At 46.3% G+C, this 13,113-nt stretch overlaps 1 protein-coding gene across 1 annotated transcript; it reads right to left on the bottom strand.

The window, feature by feature from the left end:
- Window positions 1–391: 391 nt before the first annotated feature.
- Window positions 392–1,582, bottom strand: LOC109944515 (autonomous transposable element EN-1 mosaic protein-like). Its single transcript, XM_035965066.1, has 6 exons — window positions 1,203–1,582; window positions 963–1,130; window positions 789–896; window positions 607–719; window positions 435–526; window positions 392–408 (listed from the first exon to the last, which is right to left on the bottom strand). Exons 1-6 carry the CDS (start codon window positions 1,287–1,289, stop codon window positions 392–394), a joined length of 585 nt encoding a protein of 194 aa, XP_035820959.1. The 5' UTR covers window positions 1,290–1,582.
- Between the last annotated feature and the right edge of the window lie 11,531 nt (window positions 1,583–13,113).

Consider the following 13,113-nt stretch of genomic DNA (forward strand, 5'->3'; position numbering starts at 1 on the left):
GGCTGCTGCGGCACAAGTCCCTGTTGAATACAAGAATAATACATATTCATGTGAGTGCAGTGCGGCACAAGTCGTCGTTTTTACTATGTAACTAGAGAATGGACATAGAATTTCTTACCGGAGGTGGAGGAGGGCCCATAGGGACGAACGTCCATTGCGGCGGAGGCGGAGGGGCCACATACGGAATGCCCTGCTGCTGAGCTAGTAACTATTGACCAAGCATATTAGTAGTACGCATTGGATGTGTAAAGCAATGAATAAACAGTAATAATGCAATGGGCTTACTTGAATCATCTGTTGTTGCTGCGCGTGGACTGAGGCATAGTACTCACTTTGAGCCCTCAACTGCTCAGTTTGAGCCCTCAACTGCTCATCGCGCTCACGGTTCTCCTCACGCAGCCTCACGATCTCAAGCTCTTGCTCAGTGAGCCGACGAGAGCTACGACCGGAGCTTCCGGACCCGGATGCCGACCGCCGAGACGCTCTAAAATCCGTCGTGTTGATCATTCCATCAAAGAGAGAGAATCTACAATTGTTGTCAAAGAAAGATTAATTAAGGCATATGCTCATGTCATTATATAAATGGCATGTAATGTAACATCTCACCGTCCATGTGCCTTTCCTCCACCGGATTTATGCACGGCTTGAGCATCGATCGGCATGGTCCTCCAATCGCAGTCTTCTCCGTGACGGTCCTTCATCTCTTCCGCATATGCCGCCTGTATCGATTATATAACCTTAGTTAGTACGTTGCGAGCATTAACCGAATATTGAGGACAACAGCTCACCAGACGCTCCCTTTGTGTCTGGCTGCACAAAGGGTTGGAAGGGTCGCTTCCCCTATGGCCAGCTTCCCACACCTCGATGGGAGTCGGCTCGCGACCTAATTGAGCTTCCTACAACACAGAGTTAGTACAATAAAAGAATATATGACATCTCAACATATTTGTTAGTTTTCTTACCAGGCGTTTCGCCTTTCGCGTGAAGTTGTCGCCACCGAAGGTGTGGTTCGGCATGGTGCCTCGATTGTCCCTGTGACTTTTTGACTTCTGTTGGAAGGCTTCAGAAGCCCATACCCCACACCAAGCTGCGTAGGCCTCTGGCCGGTTAGACATCCACGGAACCACCACCTTCATAAAAACAAACATATATCAGTACCTATTCAAATGAAACAAACACAAAGGAAAGGATTGAAATATAACCTTACGATACTCTTCCTCGCGAAGGTATATACTCGAGGCCCCTGTCTTCTTGTTCATCTTTTGCCCTAAAATTTGTTGATAATACATGCACGTGGCCTGAATCCTTGCCTCGTACAGGGCCTCCTTCACCAACCGATAGGCATTTACTTGAAACACCTTCTCGGCGTGGTTCGCGTCATCCCCGTCGGCCAACCGAAAACGTGCCTACAAAAAGAATGCAATGTTATCTAACTTTTTAATGATTGCTTCCATATAACACACACAAGATTACGTACCCAGAAGTCAGCGCGAACAAGCCCCTGGGCATCGCCATAAGTGACATCGACCTTCAGCTTGTAATCGTCCCAACATGAGACGAGGACCGGCGCAGCGTCTGCATCGTCGGACGTCTTCACCAGTCCAGGGTAGTGAAACTTCAGGAGCGAACTCAACACAGAGTTCACCTGCTTTTGACGACCCTGGCCGGTGAAAGAGTAGTCCAACCACTCCCTACAAAAAGATGGGCAAGCATCAAACATGCTTACATTTGATGAATACAGCTGATTCAAATCAAAAGATACAGCACTTACCTATCTCCGACGGGGGAGATCACCGTCTTCCCCGTCTCGGAGCTCGGAACAGGTGGAGGTTGTACGGCATGAGGCCTTCTAAACTTACGTGGACGCCTTGCTGGAGCTGCCTCAGCCTCATCTCCACCCTCAGCCGCACCTCCTGCCTCAGCCTCAGTCTCATCTCCACCTCCACCCTCTCCCTGCTCACCTCCTGCCTCAGCCTCCTCACCTCCACTGGTGGACCAACAGCCTTGCCGTTCCATTGAAATATGCTAATGTGACTGCACGGATGCACCGTTTCATCTTCATGGTACCTCTTCGTATGGGCAAATACATTGTGGTCTTCAGTCAAGTAACCACTTGTGAGGAAAGCTATCTCCTTAAATTTGAACTCCTCTGCTATACAACCTTCAACCTTTGCCTTGTTACCCACCATTGATTTCAGTTTTTTCAACATTCTTTCTATGGGATACATCCACCTATAACACACTAGCCCACCTACCTTTGCTTCATATGGGAGATGGATAAGAAGATGCTGCATAGGATTGAAGAACGCAGGCGGGAATATTTTCTCCAGCTTGCAAAGAAGCACCGGTGCCGATTCCTCTAGTTTCTGCATCATCTCCTTTAAAATTTCTTTAGCACAAAGCTGCCTGTAGAAATAGCTAAGTTCAGCTATCGCTTTCCACACTTCCTCGTTAATGTAACCACGCAACATTACTGGGATCAGCCTTTCCATCATTATATGGTAATCATGACTCTTCAACCCATTGATCTTCATTGTTTTCAAGTTCACAGATCTTCTGAACCCCGCACCATAACCATCGGGAAATTTTAAATCTTTCATCCACTTCATCACTTCTTTTCGTTCATTGGGTCTCAAGGCAAATTCAGCACGAGGCTTGCCTCCATTTTCTCTGAGCATGAGAGTTGGGCGGTTACATATGTTACCTAAGTCCACTCGGGCCTTGAAATTGTCTTTTGTTTTATCTGGGAAATCCATGACGGTGTTAAATAGTGCTTCACACATGTTACGCTCTTGGTGCATTACATCGATGTTGTGCGGGAGCTGCAATGCCCTCATGTAAGGGAGCTCCCAAAGGCCACATTTGTGAGTCCAGTTATGGGTCTTCCCGAAACCTGCAAACCCATCCCCATCCTCATTTCTCACTAGATTACTCAGCTCCTCAGCGATTTCCCACCCGGTGCGACGCTTCGGGGGTTCCTTCGTGACAATGGTGTCCTTCCTGAACTCGTGTGCCTGGAGCCTGAAGGGGTGGTTCAAAGGAAGAAAAGACCTATGACAATCGAAGTAACAGAACTTCCCACCCTTATCGAGCCAGAAACAATCTGTTTCTTTTCCACAAATAGGACAACCTAGCCTTCCACTGACTCTCCACCCAGCAAAGATCCCATACGCTAGATAATCATGTATGGACCACAAATATGCTGCCCGAAGTTTGAATTTTTGCTTCATGAAGCTGTCATACGCCTCCACTCCTTCCCAAAGCTCTTTCAACTCCTCAATCAATGGCTCAAGCATAACATTGAGGTTTACGCCGGGATGATCCTTCCCAGGTATGATGAGAGTTAAGAACATAAACTCATCTTTCATGCAATCTTCAGGTGGAAGGTTGTACGGTATGGCAAAGACAGGCCAACATGAGTAAGACGCTGCGGTCATACTGAAAGGCGTGAAACCATCTGTCGCCAACCCAATACGAACATTCCTCTCTTCACTAGCAAATTCTATATCGAAGCTGTCCAGGGCCTTCCATGCGTCGCTATCACACGGATGCTGCATTACCCCATCCTTCGGGGGCTTACGATTCTTGCGCCACCTCATGCGGCTCGCAATTCTACTAGCCAAGAACAGACGTTTCAGTCTTGGAGTGAGACGCATCCAGCGAAGCTGCTTATGTGCCCTCTTTGTTGTCACCTTCTCCCCTTCTTCGTTTACCACCTCTATGTACCTCGACAGGCCACATTTCAAGCATTTCTCTAGTTTCGCACGATCGCGCCAATATATCATGCAGTTGGACGGGCATATATCGATCTTCTCATATGGCATTCCCAAAGCCTTTAGCAGCTTCTTTGACCGGTAAATGTCTTTAGGCACCTTATGATCGGCAGGAAGGACATCACTAAACAAGTCCAAAATCGCCTTATAACATTTGGCTGAGCAACCAAACTTTGACTTTATGCTCATTAGACGGGTCACGAACTGGAGGATGGTAACCGTTGTGTGTCCATGCAGAGGCATTTCTAAGTCTTGGAGGAGTTTGAACAACTCTTCAACCTCTTTTGTAGGCGGATCTTCAGGATTGTTGACAAACTCTGCCTGCATATCTTCTAACATATGGTCCAATCGATCAACGTTTTCACCGTCATCCACCTCCATCTGTGCTGATACTATACACCGTGACTCGCCGTGGTTATCCCAAACCTTATAACCTTGAACATACCCATGACTGCAAAGGTGTAGTGCCACAGTTCTCTTGTCATGTGACTGGATGTTCCCACATTTGGTGCATGGGCACCTAATCACAGCGTGGGTTGACTCTCCACGAGCGTTCTCTAAAAACTTTTCTGTCTTCTGAAACCATTCCTTTGTGTGACATCCGCCCTTCTTCCAACCAGCATACATCCACTCACGGTCATCTTCCATGTTTGTGGACTAGGATGGCTCAGTTTTGCTGTTGTGTAAACCACCAACCAAAAATTCAGCATATAAGAGCGATGCACGTGGCTTAGGTGATAACCCTACTATAGGAAAGGACATAAACCCACCCGAGAATGGAGGCGGCCGCATGCGACTCGTGACGTGCCCGATGGTCCGAACGAAATTTCGGCAGCATAACCCCGCTGTTCTCCGAACACACGCCTATCATGGTGCGACGGAGAACAACTGGGTTATGCTGCTGAAATCTCGTTCGGACCAACGGACACGTGCACGAATCACATGCGGCCACACCCATTCTCCGGCTGTCCAAATACGTGGACAATCCCGGAACCACGCACATCACAAGTAATCTTGTGTTTGGACCGAATGAAACTATACAATCTATGCATTCATAGATTGTCTAGGTGCATTAGGCCCAAACATATGAATAAATGTGATGCATGTGCATGCTTCCGGAACGGGTGACGCCTAGGGTTAACTACTGGTCTGCGCACTTAACCCTAAAACTCTAGGAAAATAAACAGTGTATCATACTAATTAAACGACCACAACGTAGTTAACTCCCGTCGGCTTAATCAATACAATCAACCAACCGACGGGAATAAACATATTTTCGATATAAATATAAATATATATCGCAATGATATAATTTTAAATAATTTCAATCTTACTGTCTCAGTGGAGGTTGCAGCGGCGTCGGGGGAGGGGACGGGCGGGGGCAGCGGCGTCGGCAAGCCGCGGCGGAGGACGGGACGGGCGCGGCGGGGGGCGGCGGCGGCGGCGTAGGCGCTGGCGGCGCTCGGGCGGGGCGGCGCACGGCGGCGGCGGCGGCGCAGGCTCGGGCGGCGCTCGGGCGGCGCTCGGGCGCACGGCGGCGGCGGCGCAGGCTCGGGCGGCGCTCGGGCGCTGGACGGCGATCGGCGGCGGCGCGGGATGAGTGGCCGGCGATGGATGAGTGGCCGGCGGCGCGGGATGAGCGACCGCGCGATGAATAGAGCCTGGGCGAGTGGCCGGCGCGCGCGTTTTAGCCGGGCCCGCCCTAAACCCCGTCGGCCTCCGGACTAACCGACGGGAGTTATTTTATCTCCCGTCGGCTTCGTTATGGCCGACGGTAGTTAATTAACTCCCGTCGGCTACCCTAAAAACCGACGGGAGTTAGTTTATCTCCCGTCGGCTTCGTTATGGCCGACGGTAGTTAATTAACTCCCGTCGGCAACCCTAAAAACCGACGGGAATTATTATGGCCGACGGGAGTATTCAGTTTTGCTGTTGTGTAAAGCATCTTAATTAGAAACTGGTCCTAATTAATGGTCTCTGCATTTTTCCTAGGTTCTCTGTTGCATAAGTAAACTAGGAAAAATATTGCTAATCACTGTTCAACATTTTCTAATGCTTTTCTGATTTTCTCTAAGTTTTGGACAAAATGGCTTTAAATGAATAACTACATCATAATCTCTAATGCTGGGGCTCCTACTATTTTTAAACAGTGTCTAATTAAGGTATAAGCATCTACAAATTTTCTTAAGCTCAGCACAAAAGAAAAACTAATTTTCCTTAATTAAACAAGGTTCAGGGGTTTTTTTTTTAATTTTAAACTTTAAAATTTAGAACAGAAAGCATATGGTTCACTATTTTTAAATGTTAGGTCATAATATTCCAGAGTTAGCAAAATTGGTTTGACATCTTTTCATTAAGATTTCATCAAGTTATGGATTTTCTAAGTTCTCTGGTTATTTTAAAAGAATAACAGAATTGATTAAATGGAAATCCACTTTGCACTGGGGTCCCTGGCGGTTTTTCTAAGTTTTCCTCGCGAATCAGTCCTTAGGTTACTATTCACATGAGTCGCTGACATTACAGAAAACCCCTCGGGTTCTACAGAACCTAACCCGAGGTCCTTCTTCTACCTTAAACAGTAGCCGCGGCGAAGAAAAGGGCGGAGGGGCTTACCGGCGGCGAGACTGTTCCGGTGAAGTGGTCGAGGGCGAAGGGGAGGTCGCGGGGATCACAACGGTTTGCGGAACGTCGACGGAGATGGCCGGAGTCGGTCGGTCCACGCGCGCAGGCGGGGATGCTCGTCGGCGGCGAGGAGACCGGCCTGGTCACGGCGAGATAGTTCAATCAAATAGGTCAGGGAGGTCCACGGGATGCCAGAGAAGCTATGAGCGCAAGGAATCGGGCGGAGACTCACTGGATAGCTCGGTCCACGCGCGGCGGCGGAAGACTGAAGTCCGGTGAGGTTGATCTCGGGCCTCCGGTGAAGTCCGGTCGGGTCCGAGGGCTTGGCAAGCTTCACGGGCTACTGGCGGAGCTAGCCGAAGCACTGGTTGGGCTGGAGGGTGGCTGGAGTGGGCTGGCCACGGTGGCCGTAGCTCTGGCGGCAATGGCGGGCGGAAATACGCTCGCCGGAGCTAAGGAACGGTGGCTGGCCGGTGAGGGTGAGTGCGGGGCGAAGAGAGGTGCGCCCGGGGAGGCGAAGGCTCTCTGGCATTCTTCGGCTGCTTCATTCATTTCCACCTTCGGCCTTCGCAGGCCGAAGCGTTGCCAGATGGGATACATAATGATCTTCTTTATATCCTCTCGAGATTTCAAGTCATTTTTCACGTAAAACCATTCCGTCGTCCAGTCGCCAGGCCATCTCTTTCGAAAGGTCGGCACTGGGCAGCTTGACCCAGACCGAGAGCCGAAGCTGTAGCAGCCAAAGTTGTTGTGATATTGTTCCTTACCCCAGGGTTTTGTCTCGTATAACAATCCGTGCATGTTGCAGAAGCTTTTTGCATCAGGTTCCAAGCCTTGGCTCCTCACAGCCCACACAAAAATATTCATCCTTATGATCGCTTCGGGGATAAGCTGGTGAAGGTGGATTTCAAATATCTTCAGCACCTCCACAACAAAGTGGCTCAGGGGAAATCGTAGTCCAGCTTTCAAGAAGCTTCGAAATATTACGACTTCATCTTCCTCAGGAGTTGGGCAAGTCTTCTCTCCTTCGTCGGCCCTTACAACAGACAAATCCCGGAAATATCTTCCCCTCATGTTGACAAGATGATTTTCTTTAATACTTGATTTGCCGAAAACCGCATGGCTTGGCCGCCAAGGGCGATCTTCGGAGTCTTCACCACCACTATCCGCATCATAACTGTCGCTGTCACCAGTGTCTTCAGATAAACCTTCCAAAATTTCTTTAGTGATCTTTTCTGTATTGGTCTTCGACATAGATCGAAGAAAACCCAGATGCATCTCTTCAGAAAGACTCAACTTCATTTCGGCAGCAACCTTCTTCTCCTCAGACATCTCTTCGGAATTCTTGCCTTTCGCTTCCGAAGCTTAAAACTAGGAAGGCAACAAAATATTTGTGGGCAGAAAACTAATTGCGCAGGCAAAACAAATGGCAAGGGAGCGTGCCGAATAAATTGTGGCGAGCCCGTATTTATAAACCCATTAAGTCGAAGGCTGGAAGGCCCCATTTGCCATTGACTGTTGCTATTCTAGCAAAGGGAAGGTGTTTTTTCGGACCTTCGGCTCGAAGCCTTCGTCCATGTCGCAATATAAATTTGTTATTCCAGCAAATTAATATTGCGAGGGGCTACTGTTGGGGGCCTTCGGCTTCCGAAGGTCCTCAAAAACGTAATTTGACTATGTTTTCCAAGAGAAATATGTGAACAGGTACCTTCGAAGACAGATTGCGAGTATACAAGAACATGGTTAAGACGAAGCTTGACTGGGACGGCGATCACGACGAAGGATAAGACAATCACGAAGCTGTGTGCAGAAGAGCTTCGGTATAACGGCAGGAAGAGGAAACCGACTTAAAGATGAAAAGCCGAATCAGACCTTGAAGAATTACTATAGAGTTATTGATAAATGTAAAGGGCATTAATGTAATTTTGCATGGACTGCGACCCGTGCCTATAAATAGGTGAACAGTATTCCCGTACTGGGAGCGCTGACTTGGCATCTACTTTTGTGTCACACCTGTATTCTTATTCCTTCAAGTCGAAGGTACACTTGCAATTTATTATTGTTTACACAAGTGATATAAGTATAAATAAGTTGATAATTATGTTTATCTAAATTATGTTACTCCTTATACTTTGCATGAATATTGTCCATTTCTTTATCATGATCATGAAGGTATGCCCTTCATGACCTTCGTCCTAGACTCAATATATCCGAAGGGAAATAATGATTCAAAGGACGAAGGACTTTGATATTTAACATTTTATGTTGCCTTCTTCTTAATTCATAGCATTTGAGAACGAGTCCCCAACAGTGTGCCACCGGACTGTCCAGTGAGCCAGCGGAGCAACGACTCTCAAGCGCTAATGGTCGACTGCAAAAGCACCTGCCACGATGAACAGTGCAAGCCAGAAGTCAGAGGGCACCAGAATGTCCGCTGTGGCACCGGACTGTCCGGTGCCACAAGAAGACAAAGGTTCCAACGGTCGACCAGCTCCAAACCCTAACGATTAGCTGACGTGGCAGAGCACCAAACAATAAACAGTGGGTGTCCGGTGGCGCACCGGACTGTCCGATGCGCCCATCGACAGCAGCCTTCACCAACGACTATGGAAGTGGTTGGGGGCTATAAATATGCCTCGACCACCTCATTCATATCTATCCAAGCATTCCAAACATCTCATTCAATACAAGAGCAAAAGACTTCACTCCAAGACACATCCAATAGATTGAATCCTCTCTAAGCCTACAAATTAACTCAATTCTATTAGGGACTTGAGAGAGGATGTTTTGTGTTCTTTTGTTTCTCTTGTCGCTTGGATTGGCCTTTTTCTTTTCCCATTCTTATTCTCAAGTGCTTTGTAAGCGAAGCAAGAGACACTAAGTGTGTGGTGGTCCTTGCGGGGTCTTAGTGACTCGTGAGATTATGGAAGAAGGATCACTCAGTCTAAGTGACCGTTTGAGAGAGGGAAAGGGTTGAAATAGACCCGATCTTTGTGACCTCCTCAATAGGGACTAGGTTCTTTGGAACCGAACCTCGGTAAAACAAATCATCGTGTTCACTAACGCCTTGATTTTTGGAAAGCCTTGATTTTTGTTTTATTTGTTTTTCCCTCTCTTAAGACTTGAATTTAATTCTAACGCGAACTCCGGCTTGTAGTGTGTATTTAAAGTTATAAGTTTCAGGTTTCACCTATTCACCCCCTCTAGGTGACTTTCAATTGGTATCAGAGTCGGTGCTTCATTAAGAGCCTAACCATTTCGAAGTGATGTCTGGAGATCACGCCAAGAGGGAGATCATGACCGGAGAAAAGGTCGCAAGCTCGGGGAGGACTCTCTCAAGGGAGTCTGGCAACAAACACAAGGAGGAATCCTCTTCCTCCATCAAGTCGCATTGGAGAGGTGACAATAAGAAGATGAAGAAGGTGGTCTACTACAAGACCGACTCTTCGTCACCCTCCACATCAAGCTCCGAGTCGTCCACTACTTCTAAGCGCCATGAACGAAAGAAGTATAGTAAGATGCCCCTACGCTATCCTCGTATTTCAAAGCACGCTCCATTACTTTCCGTACCCCTAGGCAAACCACCATATTTTGATGGTGAAGATTATTGCATGTGGAGTGATAAAATGAGGCACCATCTAACTTCATTCCACGAAAGCATTTGGGATATTGTTGAGTTTGGAGCATAGGTACCAAAGGTGGGGGACAAGGACTCGGACAAGGCCGCCCAAATACGACACTTTAACTCCCAAGCAACTTCTATACTCCTCGCCTCTTTATGTCGAGAGGAGTATAATAAGGTGCAAGGGTTAAAGAGTGCCAAAGAAATTTGGGACGTCCTCAAAACCGCGCACAAAGGGGACGAGGTGACCAAAATCACCAAGCGGGAGACGATCGAGGGTGAGCTCGGTCGATTCATCCTTAACAAAGGGAAAGAGCTGCAAGCTATGTACAACCGGCTCAAGACGATGGTCAACCAAGTGCGCAACCTCGGGAGCACCAAATGGGATGACCATGAAATGGTCAAGATTATTCTTACATCCCTAGTATTTCGCATATCTACTCAAGTTCAATTAATACGTGGGGATCCTGGATATAAACTAATGTCTCCCAAGGAAGTGATTGGCAAGTTTGTGAGCTTTGAACTAATGATCAAAGACTCCAAACACATTGTCAACTTGGAGCAAGGCGCCACCTCCACACCCGAGGTGCAACCCATTGCATTCAAAGCAACAAAAGAAGAGAAGGAGTCTGCATCAAGTAGGCTTCCAATCGACGTCTCCAAGCTCAACAATGAGGAGATGGCACTCATCATCAAGAGCTTCCGCCAAATCCTCAAACAAAGGAGGGGGAAAGACTACAAGTCCCGCTCCAAGAGGGTGTGTTACCGTTGTGGTAAGTCCAGTCATTTCATAGCTAAATGTCCAATTTCTAGTGAAAGTTACAGGGACGAAGACAAGAAGGGGAAGAAGGAGAAGAAAAGATACTACAAGAAGAAGGGCGGCGATGCACACATATGTCGGGAATGGGACTCCGACAAGAGCTCCACCGACTCCTCCTCCGACGATGACGCCACCAACATCGCCATTAACAAAGGCCTCCTCTTCCCCAACATCGGCCACAAGTGTCTCATGGCTAAGGACGCCAAGAAGAAGAAGGTACACTCTAGAGCCACCCCCAAATATACAAAATCTAGTGATGAGGGTAGCTCTAGCGATGATGAAAATGATTTACTTGCTCTTTTTGCCAACCTTAATATGGAACAAAAGAAAAAGTTAAATGAACTAATAGAGACCATTAACGAGAAAGATGATCTCTTGGAAAGCCAAGAGGACTTGCTCGTTAAAGAAAATAAAAAATTTGTTAAGTTGAAAAATGCTTATGCTGAGGAAGTATAAAAATGTGAAAACTTATCTAAGGAGCTTAGCATTTGTCATGATTCAATTTCAAGTCTTAGAACTGAGAATGCTAGTTTAGTTTCTAAGGTTGAAAAGTTGAATACTTGCAATGATTCCATTTTCTGTCTTAGAGATGAGAATGCCATATTAAATGCTAAGATAGAAGAATTAAATGTTTGCAAACCATCTACATCTACTGTCGAGCATGTTTCCATTTGCACTAGATGTAGAGATATAAATGTTGAAGCTATTGATGATCAACTTGACATGATTAAAAATTAAAATGATCACATAGCTGAGTTAAATGCAAAAATTACCGAGCATGAGCTCGAAAATGAAAAATTTAAATTTGCTCATAACATGCTTTATAATAGAAGACGTCCTAGCATTAACGATGGCATTGGGTTCCAACAAGGGAGCCAATCCAATGTCAAGCTTAATGCCCCTAAGAGATTGTCTAACTTTGTGAAGGGCAAGGCTCCCATGGTTCAGGATAATGAGGGTTACATTTTATATCCTGCAAATTATCCTGAGCACAAGATTAGGAAGATTCATGCTAGGAAACCTCACAATGTTTCTCATCATGCATTCATGTATAAAAATGAGGCTTCTAGCTCTAGGCATACTACTCATGTTAAAATGCCTAGAAAGAAAATTCCTGCTGCATCAAACGAACATAATGTCTCATTTAAGACTTTTCATGCTTCATATGTTTTAACTAACAAATCAGGCAAAATAGTTGCCAAATATGTTGGGGACAAACACTAGAGTCCCAAGACTTGTGTTTGGGTACCCAAGGTGCTTGTTTCTAATGTAAAAGGACCCAAGACCGTTTGGGTACCTAAGAACAAGGCCTAAATTTGTTTTGTAGGATTATGCATCCGGTGGTTCAAGTTGGATAATCGATAGCGGGTGCACAAACCATATGACAGGGGGAAAAGGATGTTCTCCTCATATGAGAAAAATGAAGATCCTTAAAGAGCTATTACATTCGGGGATGGAAATCAAAGTTTGGTCAAAGGGTTGGGTAAAATAGCTATATCTCCTGACCATTCTATTTCCGATGTTTTTCTTATTGATTCTTTAGATTACAACTTGCTTTCTGTTTCTCAATTGTGTAAAATGGGCTACAATTGTCTATTCACTGATATAGGTGTTACTGTCTTTAGAAGAAGTGATGATTCAATAGTATTTAAGGGAGTGTTAGATGGTCAGCTATATTTAGTAGATTTTAATGATAATCAAGCTGAGCTAGACACTTGTTTAATTGCTAAGACTAATATGGGCTGGCTCTAGCATCACCGACTTGCCCATGTTGAGATGAAGAATCTTCACAAGCTTCTAAAGGGATAGCACATTTTAGGACTAACCAATGTTCATTTTGAGAACAAGGTTTGTAGCGCATGCCAAGCAGGGAAGCAAGTTGGAGTCCACCATCCACACAAAAACATAATGACGACGGACATGCCACTCGAGCTACTCCACATGGACCTATTTGGCCTGATCGCTTACATAAGCATCGGCGGGAGTAAGTATTGTCTAGTTATTTTGGATGATTATTCTCGCTTCACTTGGGTATTCTTTTTGCAGGAAAAATCCCAAACACAAGATACCTTAAAAGGATTCTTGAGACGGGCTCAAAATGAGTTCGGATTAAGGGTCAAAAAGATAAGAAGTGATAATGGGACGGAGTTCAAGAATTCTCAAATTGATGGATTTCTTGAGGAGGGCATCAAGAATGAGTTCTCTTCTCCCTACACACCTCAACAAAATGGTGTAGTGGAGAGGAAGAATAGAACTCTACTGGACATGGCAAGGAC

The sequence above is a fragment of the Zea mays genome, chromosome 2, assembly GCF_902167145.1.
Source record: "Zea mays cultivar B73 chromosome 2, Zm-B73-REFERENCE-NAM-5.0, whole genome shotgun sequence".
NCBI lineage: Eukaryota > Viridiplantae > Streptophyta > Magnoliopsida > Poales > Poaceae > Zea > Zea mays.